This window comes from Sylvia atricapilla, chromosome 15, assembly GCF_009819655.1.
Source record: "Sylvia atricapilla isolate bSylAtr1 chromosome 15, bSylAtr1.pri, whole genome shotgun sequence".
In the NCBI taxonomy this organism is placed as follows: domain Eukaryota; kingdom Metazoa; phylum Chordata; class Aves; order Passeriformes; family Sylviidae; genus Sylvia; species Sylvia atricapilla.
In genome coordinates, this window is record NC_089154.1 from 11614462 (window position 1) to 11633442 (window position 18981).

The following is an 18981-nucleotide window of genomic DNA, read 5'->3' on the forward strand; positions in this document are numbered from 1 at the left end:
GAGTGTTTCATTGTATTTAATTATGTCTGTGAGGCACAAGACAACAGTCAACATCTGCTCCATTGTTGCCGTGGTTTACAGATAGCTTTGATGGGTTATTAAACAATCTATTTTTCAAACAGCAAGCAGGGAAATAAGCTGCACCCATATTATGTAATTTTGTAAAGGTACATTATGTAATTAGTTGTCGACTATTTGCACACTAATCCTTTATTTTGGGTGAATATATGCTATTCCATTTAAAAAAAAAAGTGATGATTCTTGGCAGTTTTTATTTAATGGTGAATTTCTAGTTTCTCTATGGCTTGAGTTGATTTTCTTACTACTAATTTGATTTCACCATACGTTTTATATTGAAATAAGGCATCTGAGTTGTGAATGCTAATACAGAAATTAGAAGTGTGCATTAACTTTCATTTATTACTGAAACAGCTACTGACAAACTCTTACTACAGAGACATCATTAGGCATCTTGAACTATTTTTGAGTGAAGGTTTATGCTGTTACCAAAGCATCAGTTGGGGAGGAAAAGGTTCAAACTGCTTTGACTCTCTTAGGTCTTACTCAGGGCAGAGCATCCCTCAGTGCTCCCTGGGCGAGGGAAGTTGTACCAGCAGGGAGATGTGTCTGTAGAGCTTGACTCTTGTACAGATGGATTCCCTGATGGAAATGCCTCTGTGCTAATCTGCTTTTTCATTTTGTTTTGGTTTAATGTACCTGTCAACTGTCTGAAGTTCCTTTATGTAACACTGCTCTCTCCACGATACTGTATCTGGATGCATTAAGGCAAATCACTGAAAGATTGCAACTACCCAGCATGTGATTTGTTTTTTGCCTCAAAATAAAATGTAGAAGAAAATGTTCCAGACACAAATGATGAACAGATCCTAAAATTAGACTTTCTGTAGCTTTTATCATTGCAGAAAGTCACCTATTAAAAATGTTTGAACATGAGTCTGTAATATTTTCTCGGCTCCTGAGCTGCTACTGCCCACAGTTCTAGAGCTGCAGCTTGTTGGGGCTGCTTCTGACAGCAGGACTTCTGAGGCTTTGGAAATGTTGTTAATCCAAGGAGCTTGACTTAGGAATGCAGGTTTTCCATTGGAATAAGGTGGTTCAAAATCCTTTGAGCAAGGGCTCTGCTCTGGTGAGACCCCACCTGGAGCTCTGCATCCAGCCCTGGATCAGAGTGCCCTGAGAGGCTGCAGAGGCTCCCTCCCTCAGTGGGGATGTTCCGGAACCATCTGGACACTCTGCTGAGCCCCATGCTCAGGGGTGGCCCTGCTGGAGCAGGGAGGTGGCACCACTGTGCTCCATTCCAGCCTCACCCATCCTGTGACCTGTTGGAGCAAATCCAGAGGTGGCACCGAGATGATCAGAGGGATGAAGCACCTCTGTGAGGAAAGGCTGAGAGGACTGGGATTGTTCAGCCTGGAGAAAAGAAGGGGTTGGGATATCCTAGTTGTGGATTTCCAGTGCCTGAAGGGAACCTACAGGAAAGATGGACAGAGAATTTTTTTTTAATGAGAGCATGGAGTAATAGGACAAGGGGGATGATTTTAAACTGAGAGAGAACAGGTTTACAGGAGATGTTTGGAAGAAACTTTTTACTGTGAGGGTTGTGAGACACTGGCACATGTTTGCCAGAGATGCTGTGGATGCCCCATCCTGGAAGCTTTCAAGGTCAGGCTGATGGAGCTCTGGCAAACCTCTTTTATTAGTGGAAGATGTCCCTATCCAGGGCAGGAGCATTGAAACTGGATGATCTTTAAGGTCTCTTCCAAGCCAAATCATTCTATCCTTCTATGAACTAAGCTATCCCTTTTATTTACATAAATAACTTACATCAAAGGGATAAAATGTATTAAAGGCATGGTTATTTAGAAAATTATGCATCCTAACAAATAAGACTGATGTTCCAAGTGTTGTTGAAATGTCGTTTTGCAAAATGGCCATAATTTTTAACATAGAATGAAGATTTATTTTTTTTAATGCAAGGGCTTGCTGGAAATACTTTGAAATTTCCCTCTTACCCACCTGGAGTCGAAACAGGGATTTCAGATCTGTCCCTTCAAATGTCAGTAGATGCTCCTCAGTGGATGTGGTGAATTACTCTTGCAGTTTTGACAAGTGGAGACTCCAACAGGAACTTGTAATTGCAGTTTTGTAAGAAGTGAATGAATTCTGAGGTGCTGCTTGCTCTTTGTAGAGAACTTTATTTTCAAGGCGTTTCCAGAAACCCACTGGGGCTGGGGGCGGAACTGTGCGTTTGTTTATTCTGTGTTTTATTTTCTATAGTATCTATTACTAAGTTTGGTGGGTGTGTCTCTTGGGAAGTGCTCATTATAAATAAGCATTTGTGTTTGTGACCAAAGAGCCCAGGCAGGTGTCTCCAGGGGCCTGTGTGGGAATGGAGCATTCCTGGGCTTTGTTTTTTTCTGACATGCAAGGCAGACATGACTTTTCCTGGGTGGGAAAAGCAGGATTAGAATTTCTGCTGGGGTAGATCAGTTTATTGCCTTCTGCTGAGAGTGTTAGCCTTGGCTCTGCTGTGAAATTGATGTATCATACAGTGAATGTGCATCTTCTGTCAGTGCATTCTTGTATGTTTTGCTCAAGAATAGTTCTTTCTAAGTGTTTATTCGCGTTAAAATTGTACAAGTGTTGTGTGCCCATTTCCAGAAGAAAATGAACTTTGCAACAGCTTCATAAAAACTCCAAGGGAAAGCTATTTTCAGCTTTATTAAGGAAGCTGAGTTACAGCAGGCAGCATCTGATCTGTGAGAGTGATGGCCACTGGTTACTCGCAGAGCTTCCCGAGGAGTTAGGGCTGTGGAGCACAAAATATTTCAGTGTTTTCTTTGTGTGATCCTAAAGGGCTAATTAGAGCCGAAGAGTTGAGGATAAATCAGGAAATTTAGCTCTTTGACCACGAACAGCCAAATAAATCAGTGGAAAAACACAAATATTGTTAGGCAGTAGTACCAGATCACACAAGCATCTGAGAAAGGAGGCTGTGAAGATCTATCAGTAAGAAAATAAAAAGAGGTAATTATAAAAACCTTTGAAAATAATGTCTGTAAGAATCCACTGCTCCCAGTTGACTCATTAATTATCCTGAAATCTGACAGTTCTGTAGAAGCAGCTGTGTAGTGCTTTTCTGTCGGTGCAATGCAAGAGAGACGTTCCAATAACAGCATTTATAATCCAGATGTGCAAAAGTCAGGTCTGTCTTATGAGCCTCCTGTACAGTTCATGTTTGTTGAGCAGCTCAAATTCAAAACTGTAGAGGAATATTACATTTCTTCTTGTTTGTTCCTGGTATTCAGTCACATGCATTTTGTTGGTTTAGCTCTTTACTAAATAGTGTCAGATGTTTCATTTCTTCTGGTTAGGAACAAATCACTATTAAAAAACTTTTAAGAGAAGGTAAGATGCTGTCAGTCAAAGAGTTTGAGTTCAGTTTTTGGTGCCTGATCTCCTGCTCTTGCACTGCAGGAGAATTGATAACTTCTGAGGTCTTAAAGGAGACTACTTATTCTTTATCTCATTTCTTGCAGCAAGAAAAATCTTTACTAATGTCCACCTAATAACCTGAGTATTCACTAAAGCACTGATTTCAATAAAAATAGAAATAATCCTCTTCTGTTGTCCTTCTCTGCACAAATTTATCCCAGTCCTTTGCCGGTCCCTTCCAAGGGCACTAGCACAGGTTGATTAAAACCTAAATGAAGGTGAGATTAAAAAGGCCTTTCTTTCTCTATTCACTCCTAATAGCAAATGGAGTTGACAAAAAGTAAAAAAAGTGGGTGGCAGGAAAGGCTTTTGCCATCTGGCACTGATACAGCAGTGCCCTGGTTTTCTCATCTTGGGTGCTTTCTCTTCTCTTCTGTTATTCTGATCAGAGCATGAGCCCCTAGCTTTACATTGTCCTGAGAAAGTTGTGAGAGACATCATTAGAAATCAAGTATTCCCATGAATTCAGTACCCACTGAGATTGCTGAAGAATGCATAGGACTGGAATGTCTAATGAATAAGTAGAATATTTTTAATAGGTCTTAGGGGAGGGGGGAAAAGTAAACACAGAAGATGTGATTCTTTCAGGTGAGAGCTATTTACTGTCTTACCAGGAAGATTTCTTGAGGCTTAATCCAGGGAATTTGGTTCTTCCAAATTAATTCTCCTGTGTAGCAGCTCTTTACACAGAGGTGCCTGCAGAGTACCAGAGCAATCCCACTGATACTGGTCTGGCTTCAGTCCCAGCCCCTCAGATTGGGGCAGAAGAGATGTGACCCACCTCAGGTTTTAGCTTGGCCTGGATAGGCCGAGGGTAAGAGCCTACACTGAGCTGAGGAGTGGTGTTGAGTTCCTGGACATGGGATTAGGTGCGTGTCCAAATGTGCATTAGCAAGTATCTATGAGACTGAATTGAATTCAGACATTAAATACTAATGGAGTTGAAAAAGCTTTCTTAACTTTCTGCCATTCAGATTTGGAGGCAAACTTCCTATCAGCTGAGCTTCCTAATGCTTTCAGCCAAATCCTGCCTGCCTTAGATGCTCCTTGCTTGTAGCTCTTGGCTAAACTTTAGTATTTAAACCATTGCCTGTGTCTTGAGTGGAGCTGAGTTATGGCTTACATTACATCTAATGCCTTCAAGTCTTGGTGTTTTATCTCTTGAAAATATGAAACTTGTCAGTAGTGAACAGAAATTCTCTCTGATCCCTTTAAAGACCTATAGGGTCTTTATTGTTTTGGGGTTTGAATTGGTTGTTTCTCCAAGGCACCCTGCTTACTTGGGATATCTACCCTCTGCTGGTTTCTGCAATCAAACCATAGCACTTGGCGTGGCAGGGTGCTTGAATGATGTATTTATACAGGCAGGAGGCAGGGTTTAATACCATCTCATGATTCACTGTGCAGTCCTATTAATATGAACTTGACTCGGGGGAATAAGTAGCTGTTACTTGTCAGCAAATCCTGAGTGTATTAAGGGGGTGAAGTTGTATTGAAAGATCCTCACAGTGATACTCTGCTGTTCCCAAGGGAAGCAAATGAAAACTGTACTTTGATGAATAATGAATGTGCTAATTGGGGTCAAGAAAAAGTCATGGCTTCCTGTGATACAGGAGTTAGAGTAGCCTGACTACAGCAATAAAGAAAAGTCTGTTTGACCAGATTTGGCAATAAAAATATGTGACTGTCTGTCATCTCCACACAGCTAAAGCCTGGGATGTGATGGTGACAGGCAGCTGCTTTATCTCTTTTACAACACAGGGCTGTATTCCTGAGATCCTCTTTGAGGTGCTTGTTGGTACCCATAAGAATATGGCCATGAACTGATACTGAGACTGGCTGAGTGCTCAGATATTGCCCAAAATCCTGTGTGGGATGGATGAAGATCTCTCATGGCATGGTTTGGGTATATCACGAGGATTTCTTTAGAGCGACTATTGGTTAGAGTCAGTCTGTTCCTTGTTTGCAAGGAAAAATGTGTTTGTTGCTGCTGGGCTGTATTTGCAAATGAATTTACCCTAAGGGGAAGATTACAGCCTCTTCTTACCTGCTGACAAAATGCATGCAAAAATACAGATTTCTTGGTCATCCTGTATTCAGCGCACAAAAGGGAAGAATAAATGGAAGAGATTAAGGAAGATATATGCAAGTATGATTCTAATATGTATTTTTGTGGAATACATCTACATAGAACCTGAGACTTTATTAAAGATGTATATGATACTGCTTATCATTTGTGGAAGATGTGCATAATTTTCAGTAGTTAGTCTGTGTAACTGCACGATGTCAAACAAGCGTGAGATCTTGAAAGTGTTCTGTGTTTCATACAAAATTTTTCTAAGCTGCTTAACTTCTCAGGGATTGGAGGCTAATCTCAGCTGGTTTAGGAAATACAGATAATCTCAAGAGCAGAGTAGTGAAAGATATCTGAAGTAGCCTGGAGATGGGAGAGAGTGTGTTCTCAGAGAGGCCAACAGGGAAAATTCAAGTGCTTTGGTACAGCTATCCAGCTGATAAGAGTTATGTAATAAAAGCCAGCATGGAACTCGGTGAGAGAAGGGAAACAGTGCCCTGCTCACTAGGGTGGAACAAACAAAGTGCAGAACTTTGTAACACATCTGCAGTGCTGTGAATAAATTGTGATGTCTGCATGTCAAAATCAAGTCTTGGTACTTAAAGCAACAGTATTTTCCGGCAGTTTTACAGCTAACTTTTCTGAGTGATCCGGATGACTGGAGGCACGCAGAGAAGCTTTCTTCACAAACAGAGTTGTGCAGGTCCATGGAGATGTGTTCTGCCACTTTTTATAGCTTTAGGAGACTTTTCTTTTGTGAGGCACCTTGCAGTTCAATGTCATCCTTCTTCCTAGAACAGAGCACAGCACATGAAATAACTGAAGTTTTCAGATTTATCCTGCTTTAATTTTGGTACAAATGCTGGGATAATAATGTGGTTGTGATCCAGAATCTTTCTAATTGTTGTGATGGTGCAGCTAAGTTAAAAGACACCTATAGCTATTTGATTTGGGCTTTTTTTTTTTTTTTTTCAGAGTAGCTGTTCACAGATTATTCTTGGCTTTTGTGCCTTGATATGTAGAGCTGATGACAGGTCCTTACGTTTCTGTGGTAGCCCAGGGGAAGTCCAGGCTCAGAGGGATCCCTTAACTCCAGTTTTAACCTGCTCCTTCTCCCTAGCATACATTTATCACCGATGTGAGTGAATGTGTCTTGCGACTCACTGAAGGGTAAATCACTCTCCTGCTGTCAGGGAACAAATGCTTATCTTTTAGCAATCCAGTCTGAGCACGGAGTGAGGGTTTCCAAGACATGGAGGAGGGCAAGCCTTGCCTTTAGGAGTTCTGGAGAAAGTGAAGCTAAGTAGATGTGTATCATTTAAGTGTGTGTGTTCTTTTCTATTGCTGTCCCTGTGGTGATCTCCTTGTACCAGATGCAGTTCTCTTCAAAGGAATTTACAGTCAGAGATGGATACAAATCAGAGCTGACCTGCAGAGGAACAGGGGTACTGGCCATCATACCACTGGTCAGTCAGTTCATCCCCCAGTCAATGCTTTTGGGTGACATTCTGGCAAGAGGTTTTATGGGCTGAAGGAAATGTTCAGAGATGTTTAGAGAGAGTCTTAGCTGGTAGCAAGCAATTTCAGGAGACACCATCAATGCCATTTGGAGTTTGGCTGGGAGGGGAAGGAGCACCATATTCCAGGCAAGACAAAGAGGATATTAATGTGTGGGTTGTTGACAGTAGTAGCTGGAGTAGGAGTGAGCCTTTGAAAGGGATGACAAGTACTGGATAAAGGTAATAAAAGGATGTGTTTTGGGGCAGTGCAGGTAAAGTGATCTTTATGGGAGTATTCCAAAAGCAATGCCAAATAGACACTCCATTCTTTAGCCAGTGAGATACTCCAGCAGCCCATGGCTCAGTGCACATCACTGAGAGTAGGAAAGGAAGTTGAAACCAGTCAGAAAGGATTGAGTGTACTCAGAAACCACCATTTACTGAAATACTGCACTTCAAGTGTTGCAAGGCCAATTGGCCTACAGGGCAACAGCCTTAATTTCCCTAGGGCTACAAATAGTTTCCCAAACATGTTTCCCAAGTTTTTGCTTCTGTCTGAAGCTCTCATATTTGGCAGGACTGTAGTTATTTATCTTTATTTTTCTTTGAAATTTCTAAACTTATCCTCGTTGTATATTTAGAAGAAAAAGGCTAAAATTTGAACTTCAGTGGAACTGAAGCATTGTTATTTTCTGTCTGAAGAATCAGCTGGGTTCATCTTCACCTGCTGCTAGTTTTTAATGTGCTCCTTTTTAAGAGCTAGTGTAATTGTTAGATGCCAGTATAATTTTTAAATGGAAACTTTAAGTTCAGAAGACAGATGTGTTAATTCCAAATATGCTGTATCCCACATGCTTGAAAAAGGTGATTTCTCCCAGTTTTAAATAGTCTCTATACCCTTGCCCTATTATCTAGTGTGAACTGAGATGCTTAATAGACTCAAACAACTCTGCTGTGCTGGTTATCAGTATGAGAGCAGCAGATACCTTTGATTTGTCCAGGTGGCATTTTCTGCTTTGGGAGTTAGTAAAATATCCCTGCTGTGTTTTGGCTCTGCTGCTCCATGTGAGAGGAGCTGGCTGGGGTGCTGGTGCCTGGCATGAGCAGCTCCTACACGTTCTTCCTGGGGAGGAGAGCAGAACAGTGAGCAGCTGAGGACAGGAGCCAGGCCATGGTGCTCCTGGTGCACTTGGAGAGCCTTTGGCCCTAAATGGCTTTTGCAGAAAGATGGGGATAGTCTTTGGAAGACAAGTGCAGCAGTTATGACACTGTCAGCAGCTGTGCTGGGGAGGGTGAGGGAAGATGTGCAGGACAGCTTTTTCTGCCTATCAATATTTCCTTTAACGCCAGATCACCTCAGGCAATGCTGATCAGCAGCAGCTCACCTTCTCTTTCAAAGCATGTGTGGTGCTGGTGTCTGGCAATCCTTTTGTAGAGACAGTAATCTAAAGTTGCTGTGGATCAGGGGAATTATCAGGAGACTCAGAAACCGATTTGTCCTTTCAAGTTTTGGGGTTTCACGTACCAGAAAACCACTGAGAAACCTTAAAGAAAAAATGGAGAGCATTTGGACAGTAGGAAAAGGTGGTCAGAAATGGGAGACTTGAATTTCAAAGATTTAAATATGACATAGCATAAACACTGAATAGGGTGCCGAAGTGGTACCTGAATTATTTATGATCTGAGAGACAGGAAAGTTAGGCCAGGGTAGGAAGGAAGTAAAAATTATTTGAAGTTCAATGGTGCTGTGCAGCATTTGGAAGAACTATTGTTTGTGGTGTTTTGAACTAGATACAGGCATTAAGAAGAATTAATTATTTGGCAGAAAGATGGTCTAAATAGATTACTTCTGTCAGAATCTGATTAGAGCATACAGCATTGATTGGCTGATGACTGCATTGCAGGGATCTGCCTTTTCCAGGCATTGTGGCCCCAGGGAAGTTGCTTAAGTCTTCTTTTTTTTTGTACCATAGCAAAACTTAGGCATCTGCTTTGGCCTGGGGAAGTACTTTGGTCTTTGTCTAATACGCCATTTACATCTCATATGCAGGTGGGATCAAAATTCTGATCTTTCTTGCACCATTTTAATTTTTCTTGTTCTGCCTGAAAGTGTAGCCCAGTTTTCAGGCACGTTTCTAGTCTTATTTCTGTATCTGTGCATCTGTACTGTACAGCAGTCTCCATTTCCTTCCTATTTAAACGACTTTTTAGCAAGCCTTCAATCAAACTGCTATTAGAGCACTCCTGTCAGTAGCTTTAGTTCTGCTAAAACATGAGATTGTGATATTTGACTACTGGGCCTGAAATACTTATGAATTTTGTGACCTTCTCCTCCTATCCTACCTTCCTTGACCTATGCTCTTCACCTCTAAAAGCAGCTTTTCAGTAATAAAACCTGCCTTTTTGCGAAATTCCACATAGTTGAAACAAATAAGATTGTGCATTTTATTTGTGCATATATGTTTTATGTAGAAAGCTAGCGTTCATGTGTTTTCCTTGTTCTTTCTTTCTCTCCATTGCTGCAATTAATTTTTAGTTTCAGAAAATCAATGAAATTTTTTAATGAAAGAAACCAAAGCCAGCTAGGGTTTGGGAACATCTGAAAGTAACATACCCTCTATGATCACACTGAAAATGGCTTAACATGTCCTTTTTCCTTTTTTTTTTTTTTTCCTAAAAGCATTAGAATTTTCTAGAAGGTAATGGAAATGAAAGCTGTATAGTTGTTTAAAATAGATGATCTCCCCTTTTCCACCCACACAGAGAGTTAATTTTTTGCAGGGAGGAGGAGCCCTGCAGCAGGGAAGAAGTGGGTGCTGTCACCACCAGGGACATCACAGATGTCCCTGTGCATGTCCAGACCATTCTGGCTTTGTCCTCCCACAAGTGTTGAGGTCCATGCTTGACCTTAATCATGGCAAAGATGAGCAGAACTCTCAGCTTTATCAATACTCTTCTGGCTCATTCTCTCAATCCTCAGCACTCTTTGTGGTCAAATATCCTTTACTCAACACATTCCAGCGGAACAGGAGCAACCATTGACACTAACTAACAGCGAACTGTAAAACTCAAGTGGAATTTCCTTTTTGTGTGTCTGGGAGGGAGAAGAAAAGGGTTGGTTTAAGGTGGTGGAGCTGGTGTAGAGGCATTGGGCATGAGTTCTGAGCTTGGCATGGGATGGAGACACGAGTAAAGTTCGGCTGTGTTTGTGTGGCTTTGACTGGGAGAGGTTTGTGTGAGCTTAGGGAGCTGGTGCACACATGGGACACCCCTTGAGAGCCCAGCCACCAAGTCAGAGCTGGCATCTGGCCTGCCCCACTCCTAGACACTTAGAGCCATGTTATAGTGAGGCAAACAAAGTGTCCTTGTTAAAACAGGTAGCTACGGTTTATTTTCAATTTGTTTTTTTTTTTAATGTATTACTATCTGCAGTGTAGAAAATAGCAATGCTTCTTAGGCATTTGATGTTTTCATTATTCTGGAGTGTTTATACTGCTTGCGAAAGGCTGGAAGTGTCCTCCTGGAAGTTGCTGTGTTCACACTACCACTACTATTTGTATCATGTTCTGTGAAAAGCCACCCTGTTTTTGTTACTGTGGGTTTGGGTGGCTGTTCTAGACCCTCACTAGACAAGACCAAAATACTTCAAAAAAAACCCCCTCGAACTTGAAAAAATATGTTCAGCCTAAATTTATTCATAACTCGGTTTTTCTTGATTTTTGGAGTGTCAGGATTGTCCTTAGCTTGAACGGTCTCTTCCTCCTACTGTTTTCTTCCCTATTCACAGATTGCTTTGCTGGGATAAACAAATCAAATTTAGGTTTCTGTTGCAACGTAGTTGTTCCATTCCCCTGAATGTAAAAAGGAATTTCTCTAAAATGGTTGTATTTGAACTCTACCTTTTTTTTTCCCCATTTAAGATGAAAAGAGGTACTTTCAACTGTATTCTGTTGGAAGTACCTCTAAGAAATCAAGAAATAATTGAGAATAAAAATTGGGAAATGCTGCTAATTTTCCTTTTCCTGTTTGCATCTCACTAGCATCTCAAATTCTTTAAACAGATGCAATGAGATCCTGCTTTTCTTCCTCCTGAGTTTAGCTCTGAAGTTTCTGTTATTAGGAGGAGCATGATCTTGCATTTTGTGTTGTTGAATTCCTTCCCATTTCTGTTAATGCAGCCCATAAGATTTAGCAGTTCTTTCTATGTAATATCCTTATCCTTTCCAGTCTTGACAGTACCTTCCAACTTTGTGTCATCAGGAAATTTCATCAGCAGATTGCCTCGTGCCAAAATAATTAAAGAAAATGTTCAAAAAAATCTGTCCCAAAATAGATCACAGAAAAGCTTCCCTTGAGCCTGCGCTTTCCTGTGCAAATCTTCCTCCTCAGGTTTTCTAACATCTTATCAAATATATACATGCTGAAACAAAAAAACCTGCCAGGTATTTTACAGAGCAATTTAACAGTCTGTATTTTATGTCAGTTGTCCCACTGGAGTCATTTGAGTAAAGCTTGCAAAATCCATTTTATAATCTCCATTCCTGGGTGAAAGAAATCTGCTTTCTTTTCAAATGCAGCTCTCTCTGCTGGATGAAACAAATAAGGAATAGTTAAAATGAACTTTTGGGGTTTTTTGGAAATCAAGTATTTTTAAGTGAGTTGTGACTGCAACTTACTTTCTCATATATACCTTTTGTTTATGTATTTCTCTGTGAAAGTTAGTGACTGGTTCTGTATTGGAATTAATGACAATCTTTTGAAAAAATCCATTATGTGTCAGCCTGCTTGATAATTAAACTGCGGGGTTTCTCTTCCTTGGTAAGAAAAGACCAAGAAATAGGTTTTCTAGCTAAGCATGGTCAGATAACCAGTGAGAACAGCATCATTCCCAACAGAAAAGTGAAGCAGTTCTGAAACAGGAGATGCAGTGGGGTAGACATCACTTCATCATGTGACAACTGCTGGCCTCGTTGGCAGCTTCTGCAGAGAGCATCCCTGAGGGTCACAATTCCACATCTAAAGTTAGCAGTGGGGTAAGGCTGGCAGTGGGGAGGGCCAGCAGGCAGCTGCTCAGGGAGGTTTCTAAATCCTGCAGCACGGCCGCCGTGATACACGAGAATCAATTACTGAAAACCTTCCATGATGGTCAAAATGTGACATTAAATAATTGAGTATCACATCAAATCTTGTCTGCAATTAGTTATCTGGAAAAAGTAATTATGCAACAAAATCAAGTAGCTGAAATTAGTGGTGTGAAGCACCCTGATTATTCGAAGACTGTAGGAGATTATTTTTTTCTTTTTATTTCACTTGTAACGTGAAGTTATAAGTACCTAACTAATTCTTTATTGAAATAAAAAAGTCTTGCTCAATTGTAATTCCTGTCGTTAGTTACATCTGCAGTAGAAGATACATAGCACATAAAACAGGTGTTAATGACTAAGTTGGTTTTGTCTAAAGTAAAAATGAGCTGCGGAAGAGAATGTCGTGTAAGTTTTACATTTAAAATCAAATCTGATTTGATTTAGGGAGGAAACCAGCCTAAATTTCAGCCCTTTGTCTCTTCCACCAGTAGTGTAAGTTGATTGGGAGAACAGAGTTGAAATACTCTAATGGGAAAATGTGTTCTTTTAAAATAGTTATGATGAATTTAACAACATAGATGTTGTGAAAGGTTAGAAAAGCCATTAAAATATAATTTACACTAATAGAAGTCATTAGCTTGCGTTAGTTAACTCACATATTCAAAACAAACAAGTAAAATATAATGAATCGAAACAGAATGTACTCAGTATACCAGAGTGAAGTGTAAATGCTCACATGAACATTGTTTAACAGCTTATAAATACAGGGAAATGTCTAATTATGCAATCATGATAAACCTGAATATTTTTAAAATGGCTTCTGATAGTAATTGTTGTCATGTGTATGCCAGAACTGATAGGAAAATTATTTCTGATCAGTAGAGCTGTACAGAATTTGATCTCTATGTGTTTAGTACTTAAAAATCTGAACTGATAAAGAGTAGTTGGCTAGTCATGTTACTTAAGCTGCTCCCAAAATAGCACCTTCCTTTTTGGGTAGAGTTAGGTTTGCAGCTGTTGTCTCTATCTGTTGTCTCTGAAGAAAATTTTAACATTAAGTGTTGCTGACGTCAATTTTTTTCTTTTTTTTACAGCTGATGTGGGCTTTGCCCCTGACAGAAGTTATTTGGTTCTAGCTCTGAGTTTGGAAGAAGTTGGTATATAGATTTTCCCCTAACTTTCAATTGATGTGTTTAGCTTTAGTGGGAGTAATACTATCACTTAAACCATGTTGTCGTCTCAAGGAGTTTTGCTACATCCCTATGGAGTGCCAATGATTCTGCCGGCAGCACCATACTTCGCTGGACTTGTTCAGGTAATGCAAGGCCGCTTCCAACAAGCAACTTAACTCTAGTGCACTTAGAGCAATAATTGGAATTTTTATGGTTGAGAAAGCAAACACTTTTAATACAGGCAAAAGCTCTCGCGTAGTCACTGAGAAGACAGTAGGAAATCAAAAAGATGGATCACCCTAATCTGTGTATTGACATCTCTCATGGCTGAATAAATGGTGTAGTTGAGCTATATTTGCTTGTATTGATTTGTCTGCTGTTTAACATTCATGCCTTTGCTTCGCGAGGTTGACCACAGGGCAGAGGATTTGCTATCCATTCTAGGTTTCTGAGGGAGTCAGCATTCCCACGGCAGGTCAGAAGACAAAGTAACTCACCATGATGTGTTTAGGTTAAGTGTTTTAGCGCAGCAAAGAGGAATAGTGTTAAATATGCATTAATTCATATGTTACGCGTCACGCGGAATGAAAAAGGGGTTGTGGTTTTGTGTGTGTAGAAATATCACCTGCAAAGAATATTTATGCACGTCCTATTAACTCCTTTGAGCCCTCAGAGTGTAAGATCTTGCTGCAGGGCAAGAGTTCTGTATATTTAGGAGTCAGCTGGCAGCTACCAGATTGTTGCTGTTGTGTTTGCTTTCGCTATTATTTTATTTTTATCAAGTGGTGATAAACTGGAGTTTCTCCTCTTAGGGTTCAGATTCTGAATAGATGGTGTAGATGCTAATTAAGCGATAAGTATCCTGTTGTTTACAGTATTAGAAGACATTAGGAAAAGTCAGCATTTCTAAACTGTGATAGAATTGTGCCATCTGAGTGTCAGTTGTTAGATGTTGTGCTTTGTCAGGGTCAAGGCACACACGTGTGTTGGGGCATTTGTGTGCTGTGCTAGGGATGAGTCGAATTCACAGCCAGGGAGAGGGATACCTTCGCTGTGTGTACTCCAGCACCTTGCTGGTGTAGAGGGGCAATCACAGCGTGAAACGGGTGGTTTTCCATATTCCCTTCAGTAATAGAAGACTGTGGGTTGTGCTCTTCACTTCGGGCTTAATATCAGACACATATGTCTAAAATAGAAATATAGCACTGCACAGTGGCTGTTACCAGGTGTTGGGAATCTGTGTGTTGTGGGACATGCAAGCTGAGGCTGCTTTTTATGCAGTGAGACTCATCCAGCAGGCCTTCCTATCCATGAGAATTTGGGGGTGAAGGTCGGACGCTGGAGCTCAGGCAGACCCTCTGCCATCCTGTCCAATAAATAATTACAAGCAAATCGTGCCTTTCACTCTATGCTGATTGATGTTGAAATTGCTTTTGAAAGTTCTCATAAGTTCCTGTTATAGATTAAGTGCCGGTGTAGGAAAAATAACTGCACCCAACTGAAATGGGTGAATGTAATCAGGTTTAATGGACTCGAGAGCTTGTTGGGAATTAAATAACTATTGATTTGTTGGAAAGTTGCTGTCATTACAAAATGCCACTCTGGACGCATTATCCAAGCAGATAGATTAGAAGAAAGGGCCCTTTGAAAATTTGGGATGCCTTATTTCAGTCTTTTTCCTCTTCATTCTTTCCTTAGAAAGATCTATCCAGGCCTGTGTTAGTCCTTTAGCATAGATCTAAAATAGTCGAGCAATAAGAACTGCTGAAATAAAAAATAGGTATTAGAGATGCAGTTGAACAGTGTTGTTTGTAGGAATACTTCTCTAGTCTCTTGTCTTCTCTCTCCCTGATGTCCAACCTGAAAATGGCATTTTGGAAATCAAGCACACATTTGAGTTATTGTCCTAATGAGTGAATTATAGCATTCAATGGTTTGAGCAATTTGTCCCCCAAGATTTTACCTGCACTTTCAGTTCCTCTGGTCAGCTTATGACACCAGAATGCCTTTTGTTTTTCTCTTAAAGTATATGGAAGCATCTAAAATAAATAATGCAGAGGACATTTAATAGGAATATTTATGTCATCCTCTTCTAAGCAGTAATTACATAACATTCTGGTCTTTAATGGAAATTATCTGCAAAAATATGCCTTGATAAACTGATTATGTAAATGTTTTTTTTCTGGGTTGCAGGTTGAGAACCACAACCCTAAGTGGATTTTTTGGGGGGTTATTTTGGGCTTTTTTTAATGTGAGGCAGATTTAATATGTTATAGGCTTATAAGAGGCCAGTTTATTTATTTGCATGGATTTCTACAGCAAGTAGGTGTACCTCTGATCAGGGATTTCCCATGATTTCCAAGTGGCTTTATTCCAAGGTTGTGTATGAAAGCAGTGTAGAGCATTGCCTGGAGATTTGAGGATTATTTTGGGAGGGTTTTTTTGTGTTTCATGTTGCTCAGTTGAGCAAGAAACATCTCTATGGACCAAGGTTTGTCTTCAGAGGTCCTGCACCTTCAAGTGCTGTTTATTATTTCACTTGATGCTGTGGATGAGCAGCTGCTCCAGCCCCTCCTAAATTCACCAGTAAACCCTGCCTTGCATCCTCTGCTTGCTTCTGTCACTCCCTCTTGTTACTGATAAGTACAATGTGCAAAAAACAAAAAAAAAAGGGGTGGATGCTGTGGGTACATCTCTGGACACACCTTAAACGAGCAGCCACATGCATTTTCCTCATTGCTCCTGTTAAGGAGATTTGTATTCCTTTTACTGAGATGATGTGTTTGAGTGAGATGATGGAAAGTGAAATGGTTTTGTTCTTAGAGAGACACAAGGTCCAGGGCTACAGAGACGTTGATGTGTATCAAATTACATTAAATAGACATGCAAAGTTATTTTCCAGTAAATAGATATACCTTAAACTTATTAGAGAGATGGCCTATGACTTAGTAACGCATTTTTAAATGAAAAAAAAAAAAATCTTTGCCTCTTCCTTCCTTCTCCTGGGTGAAACTTTTTTGGGGAAAAAAAAAAATCAGATGCAAGTACAAATAATGCATAAACAGCTTTACGCCTCCTGTGAGTGGGGAGATATTTTCTGCCTTGGCACAAAAGGCCCACTGGTGGCTTCAGGGGCTGTCACAGCTCTGACACAGGCAGGGACTGCAGTGAGCCACTGTGTGTGCTGAGGGCAGCAAGGCCCACGTCGTGTCCAAACTGTCCTGCTGCTCCTCCTGGCAGGGGAAATGAACAAAATGCCATCTAGGATTAAGTGTCAAACCAGTCAGAGGTTTCTTCTCCTGCCCTTGGTCCTCATCCCAGTTTAGTGCCTGGATTCCCAGGGGGGAGCCCATATGTCTGTATGGGAACACAGTCAGGAGGGGATTGGAGGGCAAAGGTGCCTGGTCAGGGTGTGCTCCTCTACCATCCTACCAGTTCTTGGAATAAACGGGAAACCAAGCCCCAGTTATCATTCCATTCCAACGTTTGTTTTCAGGATCACTGTCTCACAGTGCAGAGAATACTGTTATTTTGTTCAATAATATCTGAGAGGTCGTATCAGCTCCATCTTTTGTGGTGTCAAACCTAAAAGTGTTTGCAGTTGCTCTGGTTGCTTGAAATGTTTTATTTATGATAAAGTATTTTGGAAAGACACATGCAATATATGACCTTTTAATACTGGATGCTAATTTGTTTATTTAATGGCTGGCCCATGTAGCTCCATTTCCATTTATCAGAGAAAAAGGAGTTCCTGGGCATTATTATAAAAGTTATTAAAGTTGAAATCATTTAGACTTTTCAGTAAACTACTGCAAAGCTCTAGAAAGAGAGACAGTCCTACTTAATAGAAAATGTGGAACTTTTATATATAAGATTAAAAAAATGAGATTATCATTAATATAGTCAATATTTTTTTTAAATATACTTTTATTTTAACAAAGTGACCAGAAAAGTTCTAAGAGTTGTGAGGGTTTAAGCTTGTGTTCATTATTAAAAACTAAGTAAAAACCTTCCTTTTTGTCTGCTTTTCTTTGCTTATTTATTTATATAATGATAAAGGGGAGATTTGGAGAAGAAAAATAGAAAATAGGCTGGTGATTAAATATTTCAATATATTGGGAAGTACTGGACTTTTAAGTACATCATTCTTAAGCTTAGATTATTCTGAAGATACTTGGATTTTTTTCTCCCTGTGTATCTGATTTTCCATAACCAGTTAACCAGTGTGTTTGACTGACAACTGAAAAAGTGGTAATCTGGAGACTGTTCCACTTTATTTTAGGGCTGAGAGAATTGCCTAGAATATGCTGTGAAAAGTAGTGGTGCAGACTTCATCACGGTGCCATCACTTCACCCATCTGGAAAATCCTTGTTTTAGTGCTGTGTTGGGAAGTGCTGGCAGTGGGTACATTCTGAATACTTGTAGGTGTTAGTGTGTTGGGCTACCTGCAAAATCCCACTTGAATTCCAGCAATCCAGTCTTGGGGAATGCTGTGGATTTGTTATGTCACCTTACATGAAAAAGGTTTTTTGTAATTTGGTAGGTTTTATTTGAATAATACATTTGAAATAGCAATGAGGGGAGGTTTGAGCTCTTCCAGTGTTGCCTGCAGTGGTGTATGGTTGTTTCTGTTGGTTTTAGATTATGATCTAGTGGAAGGCAGAGCTTAATTTCTGTTTACATTGGCTGAATTGCCTCTTTGAAATGCAGTAAGTAGATGATTTAGCTTAGATGCAGATTTATTCTGGCTTGATTGTGTTGTTCTGTCTCTCCTGTTACTAGTACTGTACTTCCAGTGCTTTGTGAGTGCAGGATGAATCTGTTTTACTATTGCAATCACTTTTCATCTGGGTGTGCATCTTGTCTTGCTTTTGAGAGATCACATTTAACGTTTCTTCTCTCAGTCTGAGTTGCAAAGGTTTTCTCCCTTTTCTATCAAAAGTGCTTCTAGTACATGTGAAGTGGTGGTGTTAGTGATGGATATAGTCTGTATTGTTTTGATAGCTGAAAATTTTTGTAAACAATGTTTAAATGAATCATAGAATTGTTTCTTGGAAAAGGCCTTTAGGATTTTCAAGTCTGGCTGTTAACTCAGCACTGCCAAGCCCAACATTAATCCATGTCCTTAAGTGCCACATCCACGCTTAATTTTTCATTTACCCTTTTAAAATACCTCTAGGGATGATGATTCAACCATTTCCCTGGGCAGCCTGTTCCAGTGCTTGACAACCCCTCTCTAACATCCAATTTAAATCTCCCCTGGTACAACCTGAAGCCATTTCCTCTTGTTCTGTTGCTTGGGAGCAGAGCCCGACCCCCACCTGGCTAGAAATTTGTGCCAAGAATTATAGAGAATGAGAAGGTTCCCCCTGAGCCTCCTGTTCTCCAGGCTGAGCCGCTGCTGCTCTGAGTGCTCCAGCCCCTTCTTCAGATCTGTTCCCTGCCCTGGACATGCTCCAGCCCCTCAATGTCCTTCTTGTTGTGAGTGGCCCAAAAAGTGACCCCAGCATTGGAGGTGTGGCCTCAGCAGTGCCCAGCACAGGGGTCAGTCACTGCCCCTGGTCCTGCTGGCCACACTGTGGTGTCATGGCTAAATCATTCTAAATCATGTTCAGCACCCCCAGGGCATGTCCTG

The 18981-nt window shown here is 40.5% G+C and overlaps 1 protein-coding gene across 20 annotated transcripts in view; it reads left to right on the forward strand.

Annotated features, from left to right (window-relative positions):
* Positions 1 to 18981, forward strand: part of RBFOX1 (RNA binding fox-1 homolog 1) — a 773912-nt gene that overhangs the window by 526519 nt on the left and 228412 nt on the right. The window contains exons 1-2 of one of the 20 annotated variants that reach the window (XM_066330223.1): positions 13184 to 13326; positions 13418 to 13488. The exons of 14 other annotated variants lie outside the window; for them this stretch is intronic. In XM_066330223.1, the coding sequence (XP_066186320.1) occupies positions 13447 to 13488 (42 nt within the window). In that variant the 5' untranslated portion in view covers positions 13184 to 13326; positions 13418 to 13446. Of the gene's footprint in view, positions 1 to 13178; positions 13489 to 18981 lie in introns of those variants that run through there. 5 more of the 20 variants (XM_066330228.1, XM_066330219.1, XM_066330229.1 and 2 more) reach the window with 5 other exon arrangements.